Here is a 27,982-nt window from a genome sequence, read left to right as displayed (position 1 = left end):
CCTCACGAGGACACACTCACCCCCCTTCCCCCCGTGCTCCTTCCCACAGGCCCCCATGTGCTGTCTCACTGTCCCATTGTCCCCTCTGCAGGCCTGGCAGTGACGCAGGCTCCTGCCAACTCTCTGCAGGGGCTCCCGGTGCCTGCTGCCGCCTAGCTCCGCAAGGCCCTTCCCCAGCCTGGCAGCCAGCCTCGGCCCGCCCCAGGGGACTCTGGTCCAGAGATCCCCACCCTAGGGAACCAGCACCCCGGGGCCAGGCCACACCAGCTGGCTTCATGATTCTCTCTGTGCCCGCCTGGGGAGGCCCTGGATGGTTCCTTATCAAAGCAGCCTGCTCCTTGATATCCACGTGTGCGGGGCTGCAGCGCTGCCCGCCCCCGCCAGGTGCTGCCCGGTTCGGTTCGGTTCGGGGCTGCAGCGCTGCCCGCCCCCGCCAGGTGCCGCCCGGGGGCGGAGGGGAGGAGTTTGACTCGAAGTTTTGAGCCGAGAGTGAACTTTCCCTTGGGAATCGGGAGTGGACCTGGGACTGAGCGCGCAGGTCCGGCCCGGGGCAGTGAGCTCGGAACCGAACCAGTGGGGACCGGGCCGGGGTAGCACGATCGGAACCGGGACCGCAGGCTCCCCGTTCGCCCACCCGCTGTGGGTTGCAACCCAGACCGCGGCGGCTCCGATCCCCCAGAGATTTGGACCGGGCCGGTCCCGGCTGCGCCAGGATGTTCTGCCGGAACCACCGGAGCCGAGTGACCGTGGCGCGGGGCTCAGCCCTGGAGATGGAGATCCGGAGGGGCCGCTTCAGGCTCAGCCTCCTCGGGGACACCCCCCAGGTAGGAATCGCCCCCGCCCGCCATGCACCGCCGCAAGCCCCCGCCAGCCCCGAACCCGCGCTGCCTCCAACACCCGGGGGGCGCCGGGGTCCCCCGCTTCTCCCTGCGCCTCGCCCGTCTCCGCCTCCTCCTCCCCCCCCGGTCTCCAGCTCTCACCGGCGTCGGCGCCACGCTCCGGCCCGGGGGCTGCCCCTGCCGGCCTGGGCAGCTCTGGGGCCGGGAAGTTTGAGGGACCCTCCCTGGGCTTTTGGGGCTCCCCAAACAGACGTTGTTGTGGCCCCACAGCCCCCTAGTGCAGCGCTGAGCACTGGGGTCAGCACTGCCAGGGGAGAGCGCCCCCTACGGAGCTCCCCATGCCTGCCCCACAGTCTGGGTTGCTGGGGTCAGCTGGGTCTGCAGAGCACCGCTTAAAGTGGGGGGATAGATTCCCCCCCACCTGACCCTCCTCTTTCCATCCGAGGCCTAGGAGCCCCTCGTCCACCCTCTCCAGTCTGAGCGAGTGGCCTCGCACCCTGCCGCGCGTGGAGAGACTGAGGTGCTCCCCCTGCTGACCCCCCACCCTGCAGCGCCTCGCTGGAGCATTGGGGTCAGCGCTGACGGGGAGGGGAGAGCAGAGCGCCCCCTCCAGAGCCCCACCCACCCGCTGGCCAAGCCAGACCTGCTGAGGCCATGCCCCGGTGGCCGCTGGCCATGGGACCGGAAAACTGGGTTTCTTGCTGACTTCGAGGCCGTTTAACTTGCTCTAACTGGGCAAGAAGCCAGCCGGGGATTGGCAGGGGGCTGGCCCCCCGGCGAGGGGTGTCACTGGCTTGCCGTGTGGGGTCCCCGCTGGGGGTTGGCTGTGCTGCCGTGATGGCAGTGCCCCCTTTTGGCAGCTGGGGGGAGGTGGCTGCCCCCCAGGCACGGCGCTCCGCCTCCTACGGGGTGGGGTGCCGACGGTGCCCCTCTGAGACGGTGAGAGGTGAAGCCGAGCAGCCGCTTGAGGGGTGCTAGGAGGGAGAACATAAGAGCGGCCAGACTGGGTCAGACCAAGGGTCCATCCAGCCCAGTGTCCTGTCCGCCATCAGTGGCCAGGGCCAAGTGCCCTAGAGGGAGTGAACCTAACAGGTCATGACTCTCTCCTGTCATCTCTCTCCTGCCATCCATCTCCACCCTCTGACAAACAGAGGCTAGGGACACCCTTCCTTACCCATCCTGGCTCATAGCCTTTCATGGACTTAACCTCCATGAATTTATCCAGTTCTCTTTTAAACCCTGTTATAGTCCTATATCAAGGAGAGGGTGGGACTGGGAGTCAGGACTCCTGGGTTCTCCTCCTGGCCCTTCCGTTGCCTGGCTGTGTGACCCTGGGCAAGCCACTTCTCTCTGCTGGAGTCAGGCTGAGCTGGGCCAGGCCTCCCATCTCTCTCTGGGACGTGTGGGATTTCAATCCCAACCGCTCTCTGCCAGGCCTGGTCAGTGACTCTGGGGGCAGGGTTCTTAGGGGGCCCCTAGGGGTGGGCTCTGGCTGATGGGGTTCCTGGCTTGTCGGTGTCACACAGGGGCACTGAGCCGCTGCAGACTCAGGGAGCGCAGAGCAAGCTGCAAGCGGCATGGTGCTGGGCCCAGCATCCCCAGCCGCAGGGGCGAGATCTAGGACTGAAACCTGGGCCCCAGTGGGGGGCCCAGGTCTGGCTCTGCACCCCCCCACCCCAGCTCCCCACATGGCAGCACAGGGTACCGCCCCTCTGGAGCCCCAGACCTGGCTCTGCACCCAGGTCCCTGCATGGCAGCACAGGGCACCACCCCCTGGGGCATGGGGCTTGCTGAGCGAATCAGACTGGTGGAAACCAATCCCATGGGGTGCATGCCCCACCCAGCACAGCTCCTGGGGAAGCCATGCCTGGACTGGTTGTGGCTGGAGGGCCCATGGGTGGCTCAGAGCTGAGTCCTGCCTGCGAGTCATGCTGGGTCATGCTGAGAAATCCACCCCCAGCTGGCAGGCTCTGGGGAGGGAAAGGGCTGCAGGGAGACTATGGCAATGCCCCAGCCTGGGTTCCTGCCCTGCATCCCTGGTAAGTCTTTCCAGTGCCGCTTGTGGCCTCACAGATTAGGAGTCCGTGCCCACCCTGTGCCTGGCTGCAGAGCATCCTCGTTCCCTCTGAGTGTCGGCCAGCCCCGTGGGGCCAGGGGGTGCAGGGTCATCGGCAGAGCCCTCTGCTCCCCCCCACTTCCCATCCCTATTAGCAAAAGTATGTGCCCCAGGAAGTGCCCGTGGGTCCCCGACCACGGGCCTCCGCAGGCTCCTCTAGCTCCCAGCTGGGCCGTGGGCACCTAGCGTCTGACTGCTGCTGCTCCCCACATGCTGGGGAGCTGCTGCTGGGGGCTGCCTGCCTCTGCAGCCTCACCTTGAGGCGGGTCCATGGGTGGCCAAGCCAGGCCGGGTGTCTGGGCTCTGTGAGGGGAGGCTGAGGCTGCTTACAGGGCACACTCCTCAGCCCAGGAGTCTCCCCAACCCTGTGCGTGCTCTGGGGTGGGAGCAGCCGTCTGCCGGCATGCGGGGCACCGAGGCCTGGTCCACCTTAGGGTGCTGCAGCGCCTCAGTGTGACACTGCCTGCCCCGTGGGGAAGGAGGGGCTCTCCTGTGGGTGCAGTTAATCCACCTCCCAGGAGGCAGCAGCCGGCTCCACGGCCGAGTTCTTCCATCACCCAGGACTGGCCACCCGGGGACTCAGGTTGGCTGAATTACACCGCTTGGGGATTTCCCCACCCCGCAGTGGTGGAATTAAACCGACCTGATTTCCTAGTGTAGACCAGGCCTGAGTCACCTGCCCATCCCCTGCTCCCCTCCCGGGGTCGGGGGGTGGGGCGGAAGCAGAAAGACACCTGGGTCACAAAGGACTTGCTGCACCCCCAGGGAATGGTGCTGGGTTCCAGGTTCTCCCCTTCACGCTGGAGGGTCCCCAGGCAGTCTAGCACCATGCCCAGCCTTGTGCATGGAAAGGGTTAACTCCAGCTCCTTCTCCAGCCTGCTCCTCTCCCAGGGGAGCTGTACCTGGCAGCAGATGGAACAAAGGCCCTGTTCTCTCCCGGAGCTGGGAATTCCCGCTGTGCTGCCTAGGGCAAGGCTGGGACTGACACTTCTGAAGGCTAATGCCCCCCCGCCCCCCAGCGAGCCGCAGCCTCTCTCTCACCTGACCCCAGCAATCCCACGCTGACGCTGACGGCACTACCCTGGCCTTGTTCCCCGCCAGCCAACCCTGGCCTGCCCCCAGCACCAGGGGCCCGCCTTGGCCCTGCACCCGCCACCTAAAAACACTCATATTAGTTCCACAAACCAGAGAACAGCCCAGCCCAACGCTCCTGCTCAGCCCACGCCATTGAGAGACTTGTTAAATGTCCACGGTCAGTCGGATGAATTGTGTTTTGGGGATAACACTAAATCAGGTCCCCCTCATAAGAACCTATGAACGGCCAGACTGGGACAGACCAAAGGTTCATCTAGCCCAGAGTCCTGTCTTCCAACAGTGGCCAGGGCCAGGTGCCCCAGAGGGAATGAACAGAACAGGGAATCATCAAGTGATCCATCTCCTGTCGCCCATTCCCAGCTGCTGGCAGACAGAGGCTATGGACGCCATTCCTGCCCATCCTGGCTAATAGCTATTGGTGGACCTATCCTCCATGAACTTATCTAGTTCTTTTTTGACCCCTGTTATACCCTTGGCCTTTACAACATCCTCTGGCAAGGAGTTCCACAGGTTGACTGTAGGTTGTGTGAAGAAATACTTCCTTTTGTGTGTTTTAAAGATTCTGCCTATTAATTTCATTTGGTGACCCCTAGTTCTTGTGTTATGAGAAGTAGTAAACAACACTTCCTTATTTACTTTCTCCACCCAGTCATGATTTTATAGACCTCAATCATATCTCCCCTTAGCCGTCGCTTTTCCAAGCTGAAAAGTCCAAGTCTTATTAATCTCTCCTCTAATCGTTCCATACCCCTAATAATTTTTGTTGCCCTTTTCTGAACCTTTTCCAATTCCAATATATCTTTTTTGAGATGGGGCGACCACATCTGCACACAATATTCAAGACGTGTGCGCACCATAGATTTATACAGAGGCAACATGATATTTTCTGTCTTATTATCTATCCCTTTCCTAATGATTCCCAACATTCTGTTCACTTTTTGATGGCCGCTGCACATTGAGTGGATGTTTTCAGAGAACTCCCCACAATGACTCTAAGATCTTTCTTGAGTGGTAACAGCTAATTTGGACCCCATCATTTTATGTTTATAGTGGGCTTATGTTTTCCAATGTGCATTACTTTGCATGTATCAACATTGAATTTCATCTGCGATTTTGTTGCCCAGTCACCCAGTTTTGAGAGATCCTTTTTTAGCTCTTCACAGTCTGCCTGGGACTTAACTATCTTGAGTAATTTTGTATCATCTGCATATTTTGCCACCTCACTGTTTACCCCTTTTTCCAGATCGTTTATGAATATCTTGAATAGGACTGGTCCCAGTGCAGACCCCTAGGGGACACCATTATTTACCTCTCCATTCTGAAAACTGACCATTTATTCCTACCCATTGTTTCCTATCTTTTAACCTGTTACCAATCCATAAGAGGACTATCCCTCTTATTCCATGACTGCTTACTTTGCTTAAGAGCCTTTTGTGAGGGACCTTGTCAAAGGCTTTCTGAAAATCTAAGTACACTGTATCCACTGGATCCCCCTTGTCCACATGCTTGTTGACCCCCTCAAAGAATTCTAGTAGACTGGTGAGGCATGATTTCCCTTTACAAAAAACCATGTTGATTCTTCCCCAACAAATTATATTCATCTGTGTTTGACAGTTTCGTTTTTTACTATAGTTTCAACCAGGTTGCCAGGTACTGAAGTCAGGCCTACTGACCTGTAATTGCTGGAATCACCTTTTTAAAAATTGGTGTCACGTTAGCTCTCTTCCAGTCATTTGGTACAGAAACTGATTTCAATGATAGGTTACAGATGGCAGTTAGTAGCCCTGCAATTTCTCATTTGAGTTCCTTCAGAACTCTTGGGTGATACCATCTGGTCCTGGTGACTTATTTCTGTTTAGTTTATCAATTTGTTCCAGACCCTCCTCTAATGACACCTCAATCTGGGACAGTTCCTCAGATTTGTCACCTAAAAAGAATGGCTTAGGTTTGGGAATCTCCCTCACATCCTCAGCCATGAAGACCAAGGCAAAGAATTCATTTAGGTTCTCCACAATGGCTTTATTGTCTTTGAGTGCTCCTTTAGCACCTTGATCGTCCAGTGGCCCCATGGGTTGTTTAGCAGGCTTCCTGCTTCTGATGTACTTAAAATTTTTTTTGCTATTACTTTCTGAGTCTTTGGCTAGCTGTTCTTCAAATTCTTTTTTGGCCTTCCTAATTATATTTTTACATTTCATTTGCCAGAGTTTATGCTCCTTTCTATTTTCCTCAGTAGGATTTAACTTCCACTTTTTAAAGGATGCCTTTTTACTTCTCATTGCTTCTTTTACTTTGTTGTTTAGCCACGGTGGCACTTTTTTGGTTCTTGTACTGTGTTTTTTAATTTGCGATATACATTTAAGTTGAGCCTCTATTATACTGTCTTTAAAAAGTTTCCATGCAGCTTGGAGGGATTTCACTTTTGGCGCTGTACCTTTTAATTTCTAAAAACAATGAGGAGTCCTTGTGGCACTGTAGAATCATAGAATCCTAGAATATCAGGGTTGGAAGGGACCTCAGGAGGTCATCCAGTCCAACCCCCTGCTCAAAGCAGGACCAACCCCAATTAAATCATCCCAGCCAGGGCTTTGTCAAGCCTGACCTTAAAAACTTCTAAGGAAGGAGATTCCACCACCTCCCTAGGTAACGCATTCTAGTGTTTCACCACCCTCCTAGTGAAAAAGTTTTTCCTAATATCCAACCTAAACCTTCCCCACTGCAACTTGAGACCATTGCTCCTTGTCCTGTCCTCTTCTACCAATGAGAATAATCTAGAACCATCCTCTCTGGAACCACCTCTCAGGTAGTTGAAAGCAGCTATCAAATCCCCCCTCATTCTTCTCTTCTGCAGACTAAACAATCCCAGTTTCCTCAGCCTCTCCTCATAAGTCATGTGTTCCAGACCCCTAATCATTTTTGTTGCCCTTCGCTGGACTCTATCCAGTTTTTCCACATCCTTCTTGTAGTGGGGGGCCCAAAACTGGACACAGTACTCCAGATGAGGCCTCACCAATGTCGAATAGAGGGGGACGATCACGTCCCTGGATCTGCTAGCAATGCCCCTACTTATACATCCCAAAATGCCATTGGCCTTCTTGGCAACAAGGGCACACTGTTGGCTCATATCCAGCTTCTCGTCCACTGTAACCCCTTGGTCCCTTTCCGCAGGACTCTCAGCCAGCCAGTAAAACAGAGGTTTATTAGACGACAGGAACATGGTCTAACACAGAGCTTGCAGGTGCAGAGAACCGGACCCCTCAGCTGGGTCCATTTTGGGGGGCAGGGAACCAGACAACCACGTCTGCCCTTCACTCCATGTCTCCAGCCAGCCCCAGACTGAAACTCTCTCCAGCCCCTCCTCCTCTGGGCTTTGTCCCTTTCCTAGGCCCGGAGGTCACCTGATTCCTTTGTTCTCCAGCCCTTTAGCTCTCACCTTGCAGGGGGGAAGGGCCCAGGCCATCAGTTGCCAGGAAACAGGGTGTCGGCCATTCTCTGTGTCCAGACCCCTGCACACACCTGCCCTCTAGGGCTCTGCAATGATCATACATTGTAAGAACGCTTGATAGAGATCTTGTAGGTGTTTGTCTCTGTCTGAGGGGTTGGAGCAAATGCGGTTGTATCGCAGAGCTTGGCTGTAGACGATGGATCGTGTGGTGTGGTCAGGGTGAAAGCTGGAGGCATGTAGGTAGGAATAGCGGTCAGTAGGTTTCCGGTATAGGGTGGTATTTATGTGACCATCGCTTATTAGTACTGTAGTGTCCAGGAAGTGGACCTCTTATGTGGACTGGTCCAGGCTGAGGTTGATGGTGGGGTGGAAATTGTTGAAATCCTGGTGGAATTCCTCAAGGGCCTCCTTCTCATGGGTGGTTGACCACAGTGGATTTTAAGGCAGCCTGACAGTGGCATGGAGGGGGGCTACGTGCCCTGTTGTGTCCCCAGAGCCGTGTGCGGTGCCAATGGGCTGGGGATGCTGTGGGGGCTCCTGGCAGGTTGCTCAGGGCCGAGCGTGCTAGGTCTGGGGTGCCAGGAACCTGGTCTGGCTGGGGCTCTTGTTCACAGACCCGCCTGGAGCAGCATCTGCCTCCTTGGTGCCTAGTGGGGGAGGATGGGGGCCTGTGGGCTGGCACGAAGCCCAGGCAAGGTGGAGTGGCCTGGCAAGACCGTTCCTGCCCGTCAGGAGCTCTCACATCCCTGCTGGTCCCTGGGAAGCGCCATCCCCTCCCCCTGCCCGGTGGCTCTGGGCCGCGCCACGGGGGTGCCCTCGGAGTGCTTGGAACCTGCAGCTGCCCCCAGCGCGTGGCACCAGACGCATCTGGGAGCCTGTTGCACGGAGTCTCTGACAACTGCGCTGGCTCTGGGGGCAATTTGGGCAGGGGGAGGGGCTTTGGTCCAACAAGACCTGTCCCACTTGGAGCCTGGCTAGAGCTGTCCGCGCCTGAGCCCTGAGTGTTTGGGGTGGGGCTGGGTGCCAAACATTCAGCCCCGTGTGAGCGCCAAGAGTCCTGGGGGTGGGTGCCCCGTGTGAGCGCTGAACATGCCTGGCGGGAAGGTGCCGTGTGTGGGCACCAAGTGTTTTAGGAGGAGAGAGGGCAGGCTGGGCACTGAGCGTCATCTCGGGATGGGGGGGGGGGGACTGGGCGCTGAGCATTTTCTGGGGCATAGGGGCACTGTCTGGGTGCCAAGAGTTATTTGGGTGGCGTTGGGAGCTATCTGGGCACCGAGTGCCCTCTTGGGGAAGGGGGACCATCTGGGCTCCGGGCATCACCTTGGGGCACGGACGCCTTCTGGGTGTTGAGCATCCTCTTGGGGGCTGTCTGGGTGCTGAGCGCTGTCGGGGGGTTGGGGCTGTCTGGACACCGTGTCCTATTGGGGAGGGTGGGGGGGTTGTGCCTGGGCACTGACAGGGGGGCCGTTTCCCATCTGGATCCATCAGTCCTGCATGGGGAAGCGACAGCGTGCGGGCTGGGCCTTGGGTTCAGGTGGTAGGATGGGCCCTGTCTCGCCGGTCCTGGGTTCAGTGGATTCCCTGCCTGGCCCCTCTGTGCTGCCCCAGGACTCGGCTGGGTACGCAGCCCCCTGGCGAAGGCTGGGCATGGAGGCTGCTGGAGGGGGTGTGCCAGGGCCAGGCGTGGGCCAGACAGCGCCAGGGGAGCTGGAGTGGGGGGGCCCCCCGGAGTGGGGGGGACCCCCGCCCCCGAGCTGAGGCTGGGAGCAAAGCCCTGGGTGCTGGGCCGGCAGCCGGGGCCCCCAGGGTGCTGCAGAGCCCCCAGTTTCCGCGGCTATGGGCACCGTGGGCTGCTGCTCCGTCGTGTGTGCTGGGCACAGATCCACCCGTGGCCCTGCCCCCGCTCCCAGCCCGGGGGCCCCGCAGGCCAGGGCGTCTCCCTGCCGGGCGCAGGCGGCTCCCCCCTCCGCTCTGCCACGACGTGGCCGCGTGGCTCTGGGCGAGCCCCTGCCAGGGCCGCTCTGCACCAGAAGGGGGAGCCCCGGGCCGGGCCGGGCGCCCCCTGCAGGGCCCGGGCGGCTCAGGCCCCTCCTCGTGCGGGGGGATGCGGGCGCCCAGCCGCGCCCTGCCCATCCCCGTGGGCTCCGGCCGCCCGCTCGCCAGCTGGGGCCCTCCCGCGAGCCAGGCTGAGCGCGGACCCCCGGGGCTCCCCCCAGCGAGGCCGGGCCAGAGGCCCGGGTGAGGGGCAGCCAATGGCTGGAGCCGGCGGGCTCTGGCCCGGCCCCGCAGCCCGGCGCGGAGGGGCCGCCCCTGTAACCCGAGCCGGGCGGGGGCTGGGCGGGGAGGGAGCCGGGCTGGGGCCGCCCGGCCGGGGCACGGGCAGCGGGGAACCGGCGCCTGGAGGAGGCGAAGGTAACGGGGCGGGTTGTGCGGGGGCCGCCGGCACGAGGGGGCATCGCCCAGCCGGGCGGCAGCGCTCTTCCCCCCCCCCCCCCCGAATGGGGCACGGTGCGCGGTGCTGTCGGCCGAGCCCTGACCTGTGTGCAGGGCTGCGAGTGGGGCGCTGCCCTGAGCCCTGCCCCCCCCCGGCACTGGGCTGCAAGTGGGGGCGCTGCCCTGAGCCCTGCCCCCCCGGCACTGGGCTGGAAGTGGGGGGCTCTGCTCTGCCCCCCCCGGCACTGGGCTGGAAGTGGGGGTGCTGCCCTGAGCCCTGCCCCCCCCGGCACTGGGCTGCAAGGGGGGGCGCTGCCACGAGTTCTGTCCCTCCCGGCACTGGGCTGCAAGTGGGGGGCTCTGCTCTGCCCCCCTCTGGCACTGGGCTTTGAGTGGGGGGCTCTGCTCTGGCCCCTGCACACTGGCTGCTTGTTCTGTGGGAGGAAAATGCGCATTACTGGGGCTGGGATGAATGGGCCTTTTCTCTTCACAGCTGGGCCCGTGGCTGGTGGCTGGAATCCGCTGACGGAGACAGCCGGGGGCAGGGGGAACGCGAGGAGGCAGCGAGCCCGCCCCACGTACCCTCCTGCTCTGGAGAGGCTGCACCAGGGCTCTGGGTGAGATCGGGGAGCCCTGTCCTGTGCCGCTCGGCCAGAGCGGGGCAGAGCTCGGGGTGCTGCTCGCAGGCACCTTGCACCTGACCCTCCAGGCGGGGGAGAGCGGGGACTGCGGGGTGGACATGGGCATTGGCTGTGCCCTGGCGAGCAGGTGCCTGTACAGGGGCACTGGGGCTGCCAGTGACTGGGCCGGGCCGGGGCTGTAGCGGGTTCCATGGACACGACGGCGAGGGACAGGTTTGCAGAGATGCAGGACAGGCTTCGGATCCTGGAGGACCTCAACATGTTGTACATCCGGCAGATAGCGCTCAGCCTGCAGGTACAGCTCCCGTGGTGCCCCTGCCAGGTGTCCTGCAGTGCCCAGCCTGCGCTGGGGGCGGCTCCTGCATCTCACCCTGGCACTCGCCATGGCAGGGTGTGGGGAGCACCAGGGAGGGTGCCCGTCCTGGGAGCCCTGTGGCCTGTCGGTGCCAAGACCACATGGTTACCCTGTCAGGGGTCCAGGGAGCCAACCTGGCTTTGCTGAGCTCCAGCCCATGCTGAGTCTTATTGCAGGGACGAGCGAGGGCAGAGCCGGGGCTGTCGGGCATGGAAGGGGCTGCTGGGATGTTGAAATGCCTGGAGCACTTTGCTGGTGGTGGTTTTGCTGGGGGCAGCGTCCTGCATCCCATGGCTGCAGGCAGCAGGTGCCTCGGGCTGGCACGCTGGAGCAGAACGGTTGTGCTGAGGGATCCCAGTGAGGTGATTAACACTGGTCTGGAAGCCCGGACTCCTGGGTTCTGACACCCTGCACTCCCACCACCCAGTCAGCCTGCAGCATGCATCTCCCTGTGGGCGGTGAGCTCAGGAATGCGTGTGGGATCCTGGCTGGGGTAGAGTATATCGGGGTTGGAAGGGACCTCAGGAGGTCATCTAGTCCAACCCCCTGCTCAAAGCAGGACCAATCCCCAATTAAATCATCCCAGCCAGGGCTTTGTCAAGCCTGACCTTAAAAACTTCTAAGAAAGGAGATTCTACCACCTCCCTAGGTAACGCATTCCAGTGTTTCACCACCCTCCTAGTGAAAAAGTTTTTCCTAATATCCAACCTAAACCTCCCCCACTGCAACTTGAGACCATTACTCCTCGTCCTGTCCTCATCTACCACTGAGAATAGTCTAGAACCATCCTCTCTGGAACCACCTCTCAGGTAGTTGAAAGCAGCTATCAAATCCCCCCTCATTCTTCTCTTCTGCAGGCTAAACAATCCCAGCTCCCTCAGCCTCTCCTCATAAGTCATGTGTTCCAGACCCCGAATCATTTTTGTTGCCCTTCGCTGGACTCTCTCCAGTTTATCCACATCCTTCTTGTAGTGGGGGGCCCAAAACTGGACACGGTACTCCAGATGAGGCCTCACCAATGTCGAATAGAGGGGGACGATCACGTCCCTCGATCTGCTGGCTATGCCCCTACTTATACATCCCAAAATGCCATTGGCCTTCTTGGCAACAAGGGCACACTGCTGACTCATATCCAGCTTCTCATCCACTGTCACCCCTAGGTCCTTTTCTGCAGAACTGCTGCCTAGCCATTCGGTCCCTAGTCTGTAGCTGTGCATTGGGTTCTTCCGTCCTAAGTGCAGGACCCTGCACTTATCCTTGTTGAACCTCATCAGATTTCTTTTGGCCCAATCCTCCAATTTGTCTAGGTCCTTCTGTATCCTATCCCTCCCCTCCAGCGTATCTACCACTCCTCCCAGTTTAGTATCATCCGCAAATTTGCTGAGAGTGCAATCCACACCATCCTCCAGATCATTTATGAAGATATTGAACAAAACCGGCCCCAGGACCGACCCCTGGGGCACTCCACTTGACACCGGCTGCCAACTAGACATGGAGCCATTGATCACTACCCGTTGAGCCCGACAATCTAGCCAACTTTCTACCCACCTTATAGTGCATTCATCCAGCCCATACTTCTTTAACTTGCTGACAAGAATACTGTGGGAAATATTAGAAGTAGGCTGGCATGGTTCCAGGGCGCTGTGTGGGCTCCTGCGTGTATCAGGATCCATGGGGCAGCGCGTGCAGCCTGGCTCCGTGGGGCAGCCTGGCAGGGATGCAGGTCAGTGCCGGTGTGAGGGGCTCGTGTGCAGATGGCATTTTGGAGGGGGTCTGGTGCAAGGGCCAGGACCAGACTCTGACTGCAAAGACCAGGCTGACCGTGTGTGCTCCTGGGCAAAGCATGCGCCCAAATGCGTCTGCTCCCGTGGGGAGACCCCGTTTTCCAGCCGGCTGCTTGGCCTGGTTGGTGCTGGCTGGAGCTGTAGTCTCCACAGGGCCGCCCCTGGCCCTTAGTACTCTAGCCCCGGGGAGAGCACAGAGCCATGGGGAATGGCACCCGGGTTGTGTCCGGGCATCCCTTAGCTGGGCAGCGGCACAGAGCATGCGGGCAGGCCGGGGCCTGGCCCTCGCCCTCCAAACTGCCAGGAAGCTGCTGCAGCAGGCTTTGATCACCAGCTTCCTGCTCTCAGGGCAAACCCAGCCCCTGGGACCATTTCCTGGCCCTGGCTCTGGGAGGGGAGTGGGGTCTGGTAGGTTGGAGCAGTGGGGGAGGTGCTGGGAGCCAGGACTCCTGGGTTCTGGCCCCGGCTCTGGGAGAGGAATGGGGTCTGGTAGGTTGGAGCACGGGAGGAGGTGCTGGCAGCCAGGACTCCTGGGTTCTGGCCCCAGCTCTGGGAGAGGAATGGGGTCTGGTAGGTTGGAGCACGGGAGGAGGTGCTGGCAGCCAGGACTCAGAGGTTCATTTTCCAGCTCTGCCATGACTCACTGTCACTGGGGCCTCGTCCCTTCCCCTCTGTGCCCGTTGCTGGGTGGGGGACACTGGCAGCCAGGGGCTGGCGGCTGTGGGGACTCCGCTCTCTCCCCTTGCGGGCTGGGGGAGGGGGTCCTGGCTGCTGGTGCTCCAAGCTGCTTTTAATCAGCTCCTGTGACTGCGAAGGGGGCGGCCGCCTTGGGCGTGTGTGAGCCAGTGGGGTGCCCGGGGATCCAGGAGAGTGGGGCGGGGGGGCCGAGCAGCTCCTCGGCAGTGGGGGCTCAGTGGAGGGGCGCACTCAGGAGCTGTGTGCCTGGGGGAGTCCCCGCTGCAGGGCAAGGAGTTGGGCCCCCACTCTGCCTGCAGGGGGCGCACGGCCCCAGTCAGCACCAAGTGCCCCTGCCCCCAAAGGCGTCTCCCGGCGCCCAGGGCTGAGTCGCTCCCGGCCAGGTGCTGCTCCCCCTCCCCGGGGCTGGGTCTCCCCCTCCCCGGGGCTGGGTCTCCCCCTCCCCAGGGCAGCAGATTAGTGTAATGCTTCCTGTGAGCCAGAGCCCCCTAATCCTAGATTATTATCCTTTGCTTCCCCAGCCCCCTTGCCATCCAGCCCCCCTCTCCTCTCCTCGTCCCCCATTCACACCCCCCAGCTGTGCCACGCTGTTCCTCCCAGCTCTGCAGGGATCTCCGGTGTAGGCGCCGCCTCCCCGCTCTGTCCACATGCAGTCCCTCCTGGGGCGATGCTGGAGCGTCTCCTCACCCCGTCCTTGGCTCTCCATCCACTCTGCTCTTCCCTTCCCGGGTCGCTGGGGATCCCCGGGACGGGGTGTAGAGGAGGGAGCCCCGCCTTGGCCAGCCGCCAGGGGCTGTGTGTTACCTCCCGTGTCTCTGCCTTCGGGGAGCCCCTGGGTGCCCTTGGCTGGGCACTCTCTCCAGGCCTGCAATTTGGTGTCCGTGTCCTGCCCAGGGCTGGGGCGGGGGTCGTTTCGGAGCCAGGATCCAGCCAGGGGAGGATTTGAACCCGTGACCATCCAGCCCTGCAGGGGGAGAACACCCTCTGCTGAGCTGTCTTGCTGGGGCAGGGGTGGAATTGGTGAGACTCTGGCTAGGGGGGAAACCCACTGTCTGTCCAGCTCCGCCCCTCCCCTGCCCCTGCCCCCCCACGGATTTACCAAGCAATCCTATTAGCAAATCGGCTGTTAATCACCTCAGGGCCCCAGGCAGCAGGAGACCAAACACAACTGGCTTAGCCAGCACCAAGTGGTGGGGACCTGCTCTGGCCCCGCAAGAGGCCATGCCCCACATAGATGGGGGAGACCCCGCCCCCACCCTGTCCTCCAGTACCCCTCCCCACACCGTCATCTGGCCATCCCTCCCAGAGCAAGGCCAGACTGTCCTGCCTGCCCTGCCGTGCTTCTCGGGGAGTGGGGGAACCGTTCCCTCAGACACCCTGTGTTTGTCTTGGGGCCCCACCTCCAAGGCAAGCCCATCCTGTGGGTGGGTGGGTGCTCCCTGTGACCAGGGTGGGGGTGGGGAGTGCCTCCTGCCTCACTTTCCCCACCATGCTCGTGAGCTGGGGGTGGGAGGCAGCTGCTGCCCCCTCTTGGCTTCACCCTGGTTGCTGCAGCTGTGCCCCCCCCACCTGGGAAAGGAGGCAGCTGTCCATCCCCATCGCCAGTGCAGCTGTTCCCCCCCCCCCCCCCCGCTATTTATAGCCAGCTGGTGATGTCACCGTTTCCTCCGCGCTCTCCACGGTGTGAATTGCTGGAGCCGCCGGCTCAGCCTTGAAGCTGCCGGGAAACAGCTCCTGCTGATCCCCCTTCCCCTGCTGGCTCCCTGGCCCCCTCCCTCCCCAGCGCCAGCTCTGCAGGGAGCTTGGCATCGCACTGCTCAGCTCTCCCTGGCCCTTCGTCAGCCGCCAGGCCAGCGCTGCAGAGCTCGCCGGGCCCTGGAGCCGTGCACAGGCTGGAGGCGATGGGCCGGGGCGCTGGCATGCGGGAGGCACGCGGCTAGGAGGGGGAGCCCGCAGGCAGCTGGGAGCTCCCAGCATGGACAGCTGCAGGATCGGCAAAGTGAGTGCCAAGGAGACCTGGGGTGCCCGCTGAGACGCTGCAGGGAGGGAGCTGGGCTGGTGGGCTCGGGGGGCAGGCGAGACCCTGAGAGGCAGGCTGGGGGTGATGCAGAGGGATGGGAGAGCCAGACCGGGTTGGCGGGGAGATGGGGCAAGGCCAGGGGGACACGGGCATAAACGCATCTACAGGCTCCATGGGGCGGGGGGATGCCACTCCACCCCCAGCCACGCTGCAGGCCTGAAAGAGCATCTGCCAGGCCCTGCGCCTGCCCCAGCATGGAGGGCTCAGCGCCTCAGGAGTGGGGAGCAGATCTGCCCTGGCTGGGGCTGGATCCCAGGGGTTGTTCCTGGCGTGGGGCCGTCCCTGCATCTCCTCCAGGGGCCTGCTCAGCCTGTGCCCATCCCTGGCAGTCTGGGAATCACCCCTGGCTGGAGGTTGGCACCTGGCGGGCAGGGGCTGGGCTGGGCCCTGGGCAGGGCTGGAGCAGACGCCTCCTTGGGTCCGCCCTGGCGTGTGGTGAGGGTTGGCACACCTTGCAGCAGGGCGGTGCCCGTGGGCGGGGAGGAGGCCTGTCTTGCCTGCTGGCCGGTTGGGGTCCTTTCTCCCAGCGTCTGGCGCACTGCTGCTGGAAGTGGGGGCTCGGTGCCTGGAGCGCTGCGGGGTGATGGCACGTGTGTTTCATGGGCCTGTGCCCTGCCCCGACCCCTCGGCTGAGGCAGGTGGGCGTGAGTCTCTTGCCCAGCGGGAGCTGAGGGGGGCAGCGTTGCCCTGGGGGGGTTGCAGCCCTGCTCTGTGTAGCAGGGAGGAAGCTCGTGCCAAGGTGCAGCCCCCCCACGGCTCCAAGGTAGGCACCGTGTCCGGGGCAGACAAGGCTCCGGGGTGGGGCTGATTTTCTCCTCCCCTCTTCAACAGAGATGGGGAGACATTAAATCTAGGAGCTTGAATTCCTCATCCCCCCAGCAAAAAGTGTGAGAGCACCTGGCGGCCCCATGGCCCCCAGGGGAGCTGGGCGTGATCAGCAGGGCAGTCACTGAAGGGGGTGATACTGGAAGTGTTCCCACGGGTGCAGAGTGAACACCCTGGGGAGGTGAATGAGGCAGCTTGGGTGTGTCTGGGCTGGTTTCTCATCAGGGCAGCTCACCCTCTGGGGGGGCGATTGTGCAGCTGTTCTCTGCAGGCCTGGCTTATGGGGCGCGCGGGGGGGAGTGTCCATCTGGGAGGGGGTTGGTGCTCTTCTGGATGGGTGCTCTGGGGACTCGGGGCAGCTGGTGTTACCCTGTTGGGACTGGGGCTGCTGTGGGGTGCTGGGTCATGGGGTGGGGAGTGCTCAGTGACCTGGAACTGGGGAGTGTCTAGACGTGCTTCCAGCCCTACAGGCTCCCCCCACCCCGACCCTCTTCTCAGTGACTTAGGAAATGGGGAGAGACAGATGGGACCTCTGGCCCCAATTCTTTCTCCGGCCCTGGGTTGCTGCATTTCCTAGCTGTGCCGGGGGCTGGCAGGGGACTGAGGAACGGGGGCCGATGAATAGTGGCTTAGCAACCAGTGTTTATTTCCGGATGGCAGCACAGGATTTGTGAAGAAGAAAATTGCTCCCCCACAACTCTGCTGTTGGGGGCAGGCTTTGGCGGGTGGTGGGGGCCTGCGGCCTGCTGTGTTTTCCACCACCACTAGAGCTTGGCGCTGGGGTGCCCAGGACCTGGTGGACTCGGGGCGAGTGGGGGGAGGGGGTGCTGTGTCTCGGCTGGGCGCTGTCGGTCGCACGCACCTCCCTGGGTCGGGTCCTGTCCCATCCCGTGAGACTGCAGGTGTGGGCAGGGTCTGGTTGCCTGCCTGGCACAGGGCAAGGTCTGGGCCATGTTGCTTCCAGGGGAAAGTGGGCGTCTGCCAGGCCCCACCTATGGACGTAGGGCTGCAGGATGTAGGGCCATGGGGGCTGTGCAGGTGGCTCCCCCATTGCCACGTATGGGGGCTGGGCGGGGCATGTGCAGGGGCATTGACCCAGTGGGCCCTCCTAGTTTCCCCCCCGTGATGGGACCAATGGGCCCCCCAAGTCCCTTGCCCCCCCCCCACCCCCGGCCGGTGTCCGGCCATGATGCCACCACCGCTGGGATCCTGCTCCCAGGCCTGGCGCCCACCATTCAGGATGGGGGTTGATAAATTGGGGAGGGGTCAGAGAAGAGCCACGGGAATGACCGAAGGGTTCGAAACCTGCCCGACAGCGAGAGACTCTGGGAGATCAGTCGAGTTGGCATCACGGAGAGCAGGCTTGGGACTGCCTTGATCCCCGGCTGCAGGTACCTGCATGGGCGGCTCTGTCCAGCTGAGAAGGGTCGGACACGCCGCAATGGCTGGGAGTTGTAGCCAGCCTGGCAAGAAGGGGGCCATTTGCAGTGGTGTGAGCAATGAGCCCTCGGACCCGTAGCCCCTGGGGGATTCTCCATCCCCAAGCCAGACTGGCTGATTTCCTGAGCACTCTGTTGCAGGGTGACTTGGGGCAGGTCTCAGGCCTGGGCTGTCTGCAGGGTCAGACTGGGTGAGCACAAGGGTCCGTCTGCTGCTCAGCCCGGCCCTGCCATGGCACCGAGGCCAGACCCCTCCCAGATGACAAGTCCCAGCGTTGCCTGGTCCTGTCTTTGTGTTGGGGCTTCCACGCCGCCCTCCTGCTGGGAGGGGCCCAGGCCACCCCCTGCTCTGGGTTAGCCAAGGCGGCTCCTGGGGCTGCTTCCCGGAGCCTCCTCCCGCCTCCCAGCCCTTGTGCTGGTTCCCAGGAGCCTGTGGCTCCCCCCTGGGACCTGCCAGCTCTGCCCTGGGACACTGGGCCCTGCCCCTCCCTGTGGCCGGCTTCAGGCTGCCTTTCCTGGGATCCCTGTCTCCGCTCTCTGCCCTGGCCCTGCCACGGCTGGGCTCTCCAATGGGAGTTTAGCTGCTGCCTGGGAGAAGGGGTGGGTTCCTTCCTGACCCCAGGGCCCTGCCCTGGTGCCCTGGAGCCTGGGTGTGGACTCCCCCCTCGCGCTGACATGGCTGCAGCTCCAGACCCGCTGTGCCCTCCCCACCCCTGCCCCTGTGACGGGTGCCCCATGCTGGCTCCCTGGGTGGTTCCCCTGAGCTGGCAGCCGGGGTCCTGTTGTGTGCCCGGGTGGCCTGGGGCTGGGCCTGTTGCTCAATTCCTTGTGGGGGCAAGGGGGCACTGTACAGGTTGTCTCTGTATGGGCAGGGTCTGTGGCCTCCTGAGTCCCCCAAGGAGCCCCATTGTGCCAGCCGTGCCCCTCCGCTGTGTCTGTGCTGGACAGGTTGTGCTGCCCTGCCGTGGGGCCCCGTTGGCTGACGTCTCCCCCAAGCCACCCGCACACCCGACAGCAGGGCCTGGCTCCGCCCTGGCCCATCTGCGGGGTGATCCGTACCCCTCGGGGCTTGCAGCTCCCCAACCCCAGGGCTGGGTGTCCCAGCCCCTCCCATGGGGGATGCCTCCCCAGCTGGGGGGTTCTGGGATTCAGCCCCAGGCACCCCTAGAATCCTCCCGAACCTTTGTGGGCCTGGCCCCCAGGTGCTGCATGGTCCAGCTCTGCATGTTTACTCCCCAACCCCTCCCCCTCCCCATGGTGTACACAGCTGCCTTACCCCTCCCTTGCCCACTCATGCCCCAAACCCCCGGTGCCTACAGCCCCCCGGACCCCACCCCCAGTGCCCACTGACCCCATTAACTCTGGCCCCGCTCCACTGGCCCCCACCCCACCTCCCTTGGTGCCACCAGCCCCATTGGCCCTGCCCCCCCATTATCCCTAGCCTCAGTGGCCCCATCTCCCCTCCCCTGGTGCCTCCAGCCCCGCTGACCCCTCCCGTCTCCCCAGGACACTGACATCCAGAAGAAGATTGACCATGAGCTCCGGATGCGCGAAGGCACCTGCAAGCTGCTGGCAGCCTGCACGCAGCGGGAGCAGGCCCTGGAGGCAACCAAGAGCCTTCTGGTCTGCAACAGCCGCATCATGGCCTACATGTCTGAGCTGCAGCGCATGAAAGAGGCGCAGGTCGCGCAGCGGACGGCCCGGCGGTGAGGAGCCCGTGAGCGGGCAGAGGGACCTGGGGACGGGGGCTGGGGGGCGCTGGGATGCGGGAGTGGGGAAGCCACGCGGCACCGGATGCTGGTCACAGCTCTGTGCTTCCCCTGCAGCCCCTCGGACGCTGGCCCCATGGACGATCGCTTACCCTGCAGGGGAAAGGTCTGTGTGTCAGGTAAGGGGAGTGGGTCTGTGCCCCATGGCTGGGGGGCGGGGGCAGCAGGTCTGCAAGGAAAAGAGACCAAACTCCCTCAGAGAGTGATTAGTACCAATGCTGGGGAGGTGCCAGCTCCCAGAGCCGGTGCCCAGGGCCCCGCAGCTCCCCTGGGAGCCCCGAGCTGGGACATCGGCTGAGAGCAGGAATCCTCTTGCGGTGAGTCTGGGCAGGGCAGGCCCAGCGCAGGGCCCTGCTCCGGGGAGCAGCCCCGACACAGGGCGCACCCTCCCCTGCCTTCCCCCTGAGAATCTCCCCCGGGGAGCTCGCAAGGGGGCCCACTGAGGGTCGAGCCCTCAGCCTGCAGAAGGGTGGCTTGTGGGTGAAGCGCTAGGTCCCTAGCGGGGGCCGGGGGCAAGACCGCTGCTTTGCAGGCTGCTTTGCAGGGGGAGGGGTTCTGGTTTGGGGGGGCACACAGTATTCTGGCGGTTGGGGGACTGGCCTGGGACATGGGAACCTCTGCTCTGCCCCACCCCATGCCTCCCGCCGGGCCGCAGACTCGCTCACGAGCAGAGCCACTTTCTGCTGCGAGGGCTGCTGGGACCAGAGCTGCCACGGTGCGGCCGTGGGGACAGCTGGGTCTATGGGACTCTGCAGCTTGAGGCGGCAGCAGAGCCCGGGGCTGAGGGCATCCTGGTCCAGTCTCGCCAAGGCCCAGCGGTCCCGGTCCGAGGCCCAGGACGCCCCGTGGCTGGCTGCCCGCTTGCTCATGCTCCCCAGGGGCTCTGCTAGTGGCAGGGTCCCTAGGGGTCCCGTGGGTCAAGGGCTGGCGGAGGAGCACTGCCGTGCCCACTGGGCCAGCTTGTCCCGTGCCCCGAAGGCTTGGTGCTCCGGCTGGGCGCCGCACTCTCCTCGGGGCCCTGCACATGGTGCCAGAGCATCACAAACACAGCTCAGTCTGTTTTGTGGGGGGCTGCGGGGTCAATGGCCTGGGACCCTCCTGACCTGCGGCCGCGTCCCGGCCCTGCAGACCGGCCCCCGCTCCCCGCGGCCGCAGACCGGCCCTGCAGACCGGCCCCCGCTCTCTGCCTGCCTTCAGTGCGCTCATCCCTGCTCCAGGGAGTTCGCCCACCTTGGGTGCCAGCTTGCCCAAGAGACGGGGAGCTCCCCGGGGAGAGGCGCCCAGCTACGGCGGGTTTCAGTGTCAGTTCGAGCCCGTCTGGGAGAGCCGGGAAAGGTGACTCCCAAGCGGGCAGCATCTCTGGGGGGCATTTAGGGTGCTTCTGGCCCTAAGCTTTCGTCTGGGGAGCAGCAGAGGACAGGAAAAGAGGAGGGAGCTGCTGAGAGTGAGGGGTGGAGGGAGCTGCCCCCGAGGTCGGCTTGGGGGTCACTCAAAGGCCCAGCGAATCTGCATTGTGATTCAGACCTGTCCTGTGCCCCCCAGCGCCCACCCCATGAGCACTCTGTGCCTCTTCCCCCCCCCCCCCCATTGGTTGCCTTCCCCAGCTGTCTGGCAGTGCGGTGGGTTCGTTGCTTTCCCAGTCCAGCCCCGCTGCACCCATCTCTCCTCCCTCCCCAGATCTCCGGATCCCCTTGATGTGGAAGGACACGGAGTATTTCAAAAATAAGGGAGGTGAGTGTGAGGGGTGGGGCTGGGGGTACTGTGGAGGTGGAGGGGCCGGGCCCTGGCGGAGGGCTCGGCAGGGGGGTGGGGTTCTCTCTGATGCTGGCCGGTTCCCTCCTGCCCAGACCTGCACCGCTGTGCCGTGTTCTGCCTGCTGCAGCTCGGCGTGGAGATCTATGACACCGAGATGGTGCTGGTGGACCGGACGCTCACCGACATCTGCTTCGAAAATGGGGTCCTCTTGTGAGTAACTGGCCCCAGGGCCTCCCTGTGCAGCAGCTACCCCGCCCCAGGGGGGCATGTTCCCAGAGATCCCCACAGTCAGCACCCCCCTCTGCATCTTACAGTGCGCCCTGCTGGGAGAGGTCTGGGTAAACAGGAGCTCCCCCCCCACACACACAGCCAGGGATCCTGCCCTGCTCCCCACAGCACCCCCTGCTGGGAGACGTCTGGGTAACCAGGAGCCCCCCCCACAGCCAGGGATCCTGCCCTGCTCCCCACAGCGCCCCCTGCTGGGAGAGGTCTGGGTAACCAGGAGCCCCCCCCCACAGCCAGGGATCCTGCCCTGCTCCCCACAGCGCCCCCTGCTGGGAGACGTCTGGGTAACCAGGAGCCCCCCCCACAGCCAGGGATCCTGCCCTGCTCCCCACAGCGCCCCCTGCTGGGAGAGGTCTGGGTAACCAGGAGCCCCCCCCCACAGCCAGGGATCCTGCCCTGCTCCCCACAGCACCCCCTGCTGGGAGAGGTCTGGGTAACCAGGAGCCCCCCCCCACAGCCAGGGATCCTGCCCTGCTCCCCACAGCACCCCCTGCTGGGAGAGGTCTGGGTAACCAGGAGCCCCCCCCCACAGCCAGGGATCCTGCCCTGCTCCCCACAGCGCCCCCTGCTGGGAGACGTCTGGGTAACCAGGAGCCCCCCCCACAGCCAGGGATCCTGCCCTGCTCCCCACAGCGCCCCCTGCTGGGAGAGGCTGGGGTGGACTGGCCTGGAGCTCCCCGGCAGTGGCCGGGCTGTGATGGCTGTCTCCCCGGCAGCATGGAGGCAGGCCCGGACTTCGAGCTGAAGGTGGAGCTGTACAGCGTGGGGCTGGAGGAGGACTCTGCGCTTGGTAGCACCCCGAAGAAGCTGGCCAGCAAACTGAGCAGCTCACTGGGACGCTCCTCCGGGAAGCGGCTGCGTGCGGCGTTGGATGGGGCCCCGGGGAGCCCCGTGAGTAATGGGGGGAGCAGCCCGCTCCTGCTGCCGGCCCCCAGCGTGGTGTGAGTACCTGTTGCCCTTTCATTGCCGTGCGCCCCGGGGCCCGCTGGACCCTAACCCTCTCTCCCCCCCATTCAGGGGCCCCAAGTACCACCTACTGGCCCACACCGCGCTCTCCCTGGCTGAGGTTCAGGACAGCTTCCGCACCCATGACTTGGCCATCACCAGCAATGGTAAGAGTGTAGGGGTGGAGGGTGCGGGGTAAGGGATGGGGAGGAGCAGGGAGGCAGGGCATGGAGTTGGTGAGACCTGCAGAGTTCTGCTGGCTGCTTGGCCCCCTCTGCACCCCACAGAGCCCTGTGTAACCCCGGTGACTCCCCGTCTCTCCCCCGCAGAGGAGAGCTCCTTCTGGCTGCCCCTCTATGGCAGCATGTGCTGCCGTCTGGCTGCCCAGCCCAACTGCATGGCCCAGCAGATGATGTGCGGCTTCTTGAAATTGCAAGTAAGTTCGCACCCCAGCGTGGAGAGCCTGTGCTGGGGAGGGCATGGGACACGGGGCCCCTTTCCTCTAGGGGGTGCTGGGCCTGATCTGGCTCCCTGGCGGGGACAGGCTGGGTCGGGGATGGGGAATGGGACACGGGGTCTCTCCCCTCTGAGTTCCCCATTCCAGCCTCATGTTACCCAGGACCCTGGTGGATGTTTCCATCACTTGGATCTTTCAGTCCAGCCTGGCCGCCTGTTTCTCCCAGCTCTCCAGCTAGCCCGGTGTCCCTGGCTGGGCACTCAGCCTGCGCCAGGCAGGGGCTCACGCTGGATCGCCTGGTGCCTTAGAAGCTCGGCGCTTCTGAGGTGGCCAGAGGTCGTTCCCGGCGGGCAGCTGTGGATTGGTGGCCCTGGGGGACCGAGTTTGCCGGGTCTCAGTACCAGCCCAGTCTCTAGCGTGAAGGTCTCCACGTCCCAGAAACTACTGGCCCCTGCCCCTCATGGCAGCCACGGCAGAGGCCTGGGGCTTAAACCCCTGCACAGGGCAGCCACGGCGCAGGGAGCCAGCCCTCCCCAGAGCCATCGGGCTGGGCCCTGCCATGTGAGGCTGGACGTGGGGTGGAAATGAGAATGTTTCCCCCCGGGGCGCGTCCCCTGCCCTAACCCGGCCTGGCCTGTGTCGGCTGCAGCAGCAGGTGGGCGAGCAGCAGAGCTGGGCGCGGCTGTACTGCGTGCTGCGGGGCTCCAACCTCCTCTGCTACCGCCAGCCCCAGGACGCCGAGGCCCCGGTGGAGCCGGTGCTTACCATCGCCATCAACAAGGTGAGGGGGGCGGGCAGCAGGGCCCCTGGGCACTGAGGGCAGATCAGGGCAGGCCTGGTCCCGACAGCTTCTCCTCAACCTCCCACCCTGTCGCCGTGTCTCCGACCCCAACCCCTTGCCACGAAGCCTGGTGCCCTGGCTGGGGGGCTGGGTACAGTGCTGCCCTCGGGGTCCCAGCTCACTCCCTGGGCCTGGCGCCGTGGAACTGGGGGCTCCTGCCCTGGGCTGCTTCTTGGACAGCCGGGGTTGGATTCCCTGCTGGGCTCGGCTCAGCGCGGGGAGCTGCTGGGGCTGGCCTGTGTCGGGGGGCGGGGGGAAGTTTCGGGCCTGGGGCTGGCCTGTGTCAGGAGGGGGCTGGGGCTGGGACTCGGCTCCGGGCAGAGGGGTCTCTGTGCGGGGAGGTTCCAGCCTGGGGCTGGGCTGTGTCGGGGAGGCGGGGAAGGGAGCTGGGGCTGGGCTGTGGGGGTCTCTGCGGGGCAGGAGGGGGGCTGGGCTCCGGGCTGAGGGGTCTCTGCTGTGGCAGGAGACGCGGATCCGGGCCACGGAGAAGGACCCCAGGAACAAGCTGCAGAGCATGTCGGTGACCAACCGCTATGGGGGGGAGGAGGTGACGCACACGCTGCTGGCGGAGAGCCGGGCCGACACGCAGCGCTGGATGGAGGCCTTCTGGCAGCACTTCTACGACCTGAGTGAGTGGGGCACAGCCAGGGACTGGGACATGGGCGGGGACATGGGCGGGGCAGCTGGCTGGGGGGAGCACAGCCCGAGCCTGGCGGGGACATAGCTGGGGTCAGGGGAGCTGGCTGGGGGCGGCACAGCCTGGGGCCAGGGTGGGGGCACAGCTGGGTGCTGGGGGGGGGCACTCGGGACCTGGGAATGGGGCCAGACCCCAGGAGACAGTAGGAGCCCAGGCCCACTGGGGGGCAGAGCCAGGCCGACACAGAGTGGGATGGGGACCCTGGGCAGCTGTCATGGGGTCCCCGGGCGATTCTCTGGGACTGTTCCCTATGAAGCCAGGCAGGACTCTGGGGAGCCTCCTCGCTCTGAGCAGCCTGTCTGCAGGACACACAGCTCACCCGGCTTCCACCTTCCTGGGTCTGACCTCGGAGCATTCAGCCTCCCCTGCCCCACTGTGCGCTTCCCCCAGCGAGTCTGCCCCGGCGGAGTGCTGGGGAAGCCAGAGGGTCCTGTCCCCCAACTCCGCAGTCAGACGTGACTCTCAGCCAGCCGTAAAACAGAGGTTTATTAGACGACAGGAACATGGTCTAAACCAGAGCTTGTGGGAACAGGAACAGGACCCCTCAGTCAGGTCCATCTTGGGGGGCAGGGAGGCCAGAGCCCCATCTTTGTCTCTTTCCCAGGCCAGGAGGCCACCTGATCCCTTTGTTCTCCAACCCCTTCAGTTGGCACCTTGCAGGGTGGGGCCCAGGCCATCAGTCGCCAGGAGACAGGGTGTCGGCCATTCTCTGTACAGACACCCTCACACTGGCCCTCAAGCGCTCTGCAACAATCCCACCCCCTTATCCCCCAACTTAAGATACTTAAGAAATGCCTAGGGGAAACTGAGGCACCCATACAGTACTCAGAGAGAACTTTAAGAACAGTCCCGCTTCGTCACAGCAGCCCTTCCCCCAGAGGAGCGGGTGGGGCTGGGGCAGCGTGGGGCTGGGACCGGTGCTTTCCAGGGACCCCAGGCACTCTGACCTCAAACAGCTGATGCTGTGCGGTCAGGCTGTGCCATAGCTGGGACAGGCAGCCGTGCCAGCCGGCGTGCCCTGGTGCAGGCCCCACAGTCTGTGGGTAAAGGGCACTAGAGTCGCTGCCCAGGGGGCTGCCCCAGAAGCTGGGGGAGAGGGGGGAATGAGGCACCAAGTGCAGCTGGTGTCAATACACAAACCAGCCACATGGGGGCAGAGCACGTCTGTCCTTCCCCGCGGGCATTTTCAGGGCACAGACCCCCCACCCCCCCGGCCCTGACCCCTCAGGTGTTTGGGGGGCTGTGGAGTGACCCTGCCCCTCCCCTCCCGGCAGGCCAGTGGAAGCAGTGCTGCGATGAGCTCATGAAGATCGAGGTGCCGTCCCCACGCAAGCCCCCAGCCCTGCTGGCCAAGCAGGGCTCCCTGTACCACGAGATGGGTAAGGGGTCCCCCGGGTCCCGTCCTGGGGATGGGCACGGAGGGCCCAGCACTGGGGAGGCAGGAGGTCTCTGGCACGGGGGAGTCTGTGGGGGGGCTTGGGCACAGGGTCTGTGCACTCTCTGTCTGTCTTGGCTTCCTGTCTGCAGGGCCCTTGCCCGCTCTCTGCTAACCCAGCTGCTGTGGGGGGTGACCCCCCACCCCCACTTGCTGCCCCTGTCTGACTCTCACCCCTGGGTGTATGTTTCTGTAACCACGCCCCTTTCTCTCCCCTCCTGGCGCTGCCTCCCTTCCCTTCTTCTGTCTCTGTCCCTCTCCCGGGCTGCCCCCGGGCACCAGCTCTCCCTGGCCCTGCGGTGCCGCCCTCGGCCTGCGAGGGGCTCCTGCTCCAGGATAACGCCGTCTCCGCTGAGATTCGGGCGCTTCTCTCCTCCTATTACAGCGACAGGTGACGTACGGGGCGGGGGGCTCATGGAGCTGGCCTGGCACAGGTGGGCCCAGACCCCAGCAGGGCCCTTGCTCCAAGTGGCCTTTATCTGCAGGACCAAAGTGGCACCCCCATGCCTGTTGCCTCAGGGACACCCCGCCCTCCCCCCGGGGCAGTGACCAGCCAGGGTCAAGTCTAGGGAGCAGGGCAGGAGTGCTGCCTGTGGGGGGGGGAGCTCTGGCCTACTGCAGCCCCAGCCTCTCCTAGCAGGGGGTGCTGTGGGGGGGAGCGGGGAAGCAGCACTGGCTACTCCAGCCTGGGCCTTTCCCAGCAGGGGGCGCTGTGGGAAGCAGGGCAGCTGCGAGCTGGTGGCTCTGGGAGACATTTATCCTGACCCCCACCTCCTTGCCCCATAGCTATTGAGCCTGTGGATGACATTGAGGCCGTGACGGACATCCTGGCACGACGGGTGACGGCCCTCGAGCTGCGGTCGGACCTGGGCTGCCCCCCATGGCTGTCTCTCTTCGAGGGGCCCCTGCTCAGCGCGTCCCACGCCAGCATCACTTCCGACAGCCCCAGCCCCAGCCCCGCTCGCTCACGCCCGGCCTGGGGCCGGCCCCGCACGCTCTCCCTGGACGCCAGGCTCAGCACGCTGAAGGGGCGTGCTGGGAAGGGCCAGGCCCCTGCCCTGCGCCCGCTGGCCGGCCCCCCCCCCCTCCGGCTCCTCCAGCAGCCGTGGCAACAGCCCCGAGTCGGAGCGCCAGGGCCGCTGCCCCACCCGCCCCACCCTGGAGCCCCGCAGCGGCCTGCAGTCCCAGGTCTGAGCAGCAGGGGGCGCCGGGAGCTGGCACTTGCAGCCTGACCAGGACTGGAGGTGACGGGGGAGGGGCCCCCCCGGCAGGGGCCCCCCCGGCAGGGGCCCCCCATGGCCCAGCCAGCCCTACGGCCTCCCTGCTCCAGCCGGGAGTGCCGGGTCGGTGTCTGTTCTCCGTCCTGCACAGCGGCACCTCTCCACCCCGTCCTCCCCCTGAGCCCGTGCCCCAGGGGCCATCGCTCACGCAGGGCCAAGGGACCCCCCCGGGGACTGGCTTGTAGGGATACCACAGCAGGGCCCCCTCGTACCCACCCGGGGCATCCCTTGCGAGGTCCCCGGCATCTGCTGGGGAGGGCTGTTAGGAACAGCCGGCCGAGCCCCCAGCCTGGGGCCCGGGGCCCACTCGCTCCCCTGGCTGAGCTGAGCCCTGAGCCAAGGGCCTGCCCCAGAGGTGCTGAGCTCACCCCCCAGTCCCCACTGCCCAGACAGACACAGAGGAAGCGGGGCAGCCTCTGGGCTGGTGCCCACGTTGTGGGGAGGGCTGAGCTGTTCTCAGTCTGGCGTCAGAGCAAAGGCTGAACACAGGGGGGCTTTGGGACAAAAAACTGGAAATTTTTTGCCACAGGTGACACTAAAGGGGAGGGGCAGGGCCTGAGGATTCCCGAATTCCAGCTCTAATGGCTTTTCCTCACTTATTCTAACCAGCCCCGTGAAGCTGCAGCCCCCCAAAAACAGACCAGCTCCCCTGCAGGGGCATGCATAGCCCCTCCCCCCACAACCCTGTCTCCCGCCATGGGGCTGTCCGTCTGGGGGGGGGGGCCGAGGCTACAGCCACCTCATTAATATGCATTAAAATATATTTAACGTT

At 63.8% G+C, this 27,982-nt stretch overlaps 1 protein-coding gene across 1 annotated transcript; it reads left to right on the top strand.

Moving 5' to 3' along the window:
* Positions 1-200: 200 nt before the first annotated feature.
* On the top strand, positions 201-27,982 carry RTKN (rhotekin). Its single transcript, XM_048846544.2, is given in 13 exon segments — positions 201-824; positions 19,253-19,452; positions 19,573-19,634; positions 21,193-21,246; positions 21,363-21,480; positions 22,272-22,496; positions 22,573-22,667; positions 22,830-22,936; positions 23,607-23,738; positions 24,262-24,427; positions 25,770-25,874; positions 26,717-27,006; positions 27,008-27,982. Coding segments are annotated over 13 exon segments (1,782 nt in total). The 5' UTR covers positions 201-713; the 3' UTR covers positions 27,125-27,982.

This window comes from Caretta caretta, chromosome 4, assembly GCF_965140235.1.
Source record: "Caretta caretta isolate rCarCar2 chromosome 4, rCarCar1.hap1, whole genome shotgun sequence".
Taxonomy (NCBI): domain Eukaryota; kingdom Metazoa; phylum Chordata; order Testudines; family Cheloniidae; genus Caretta; species Caretta caretta.
Note: the sequence above shows the minus strand (reverse complement) of the source record. Positions and strands in the feature narration are given on the sequence as shown.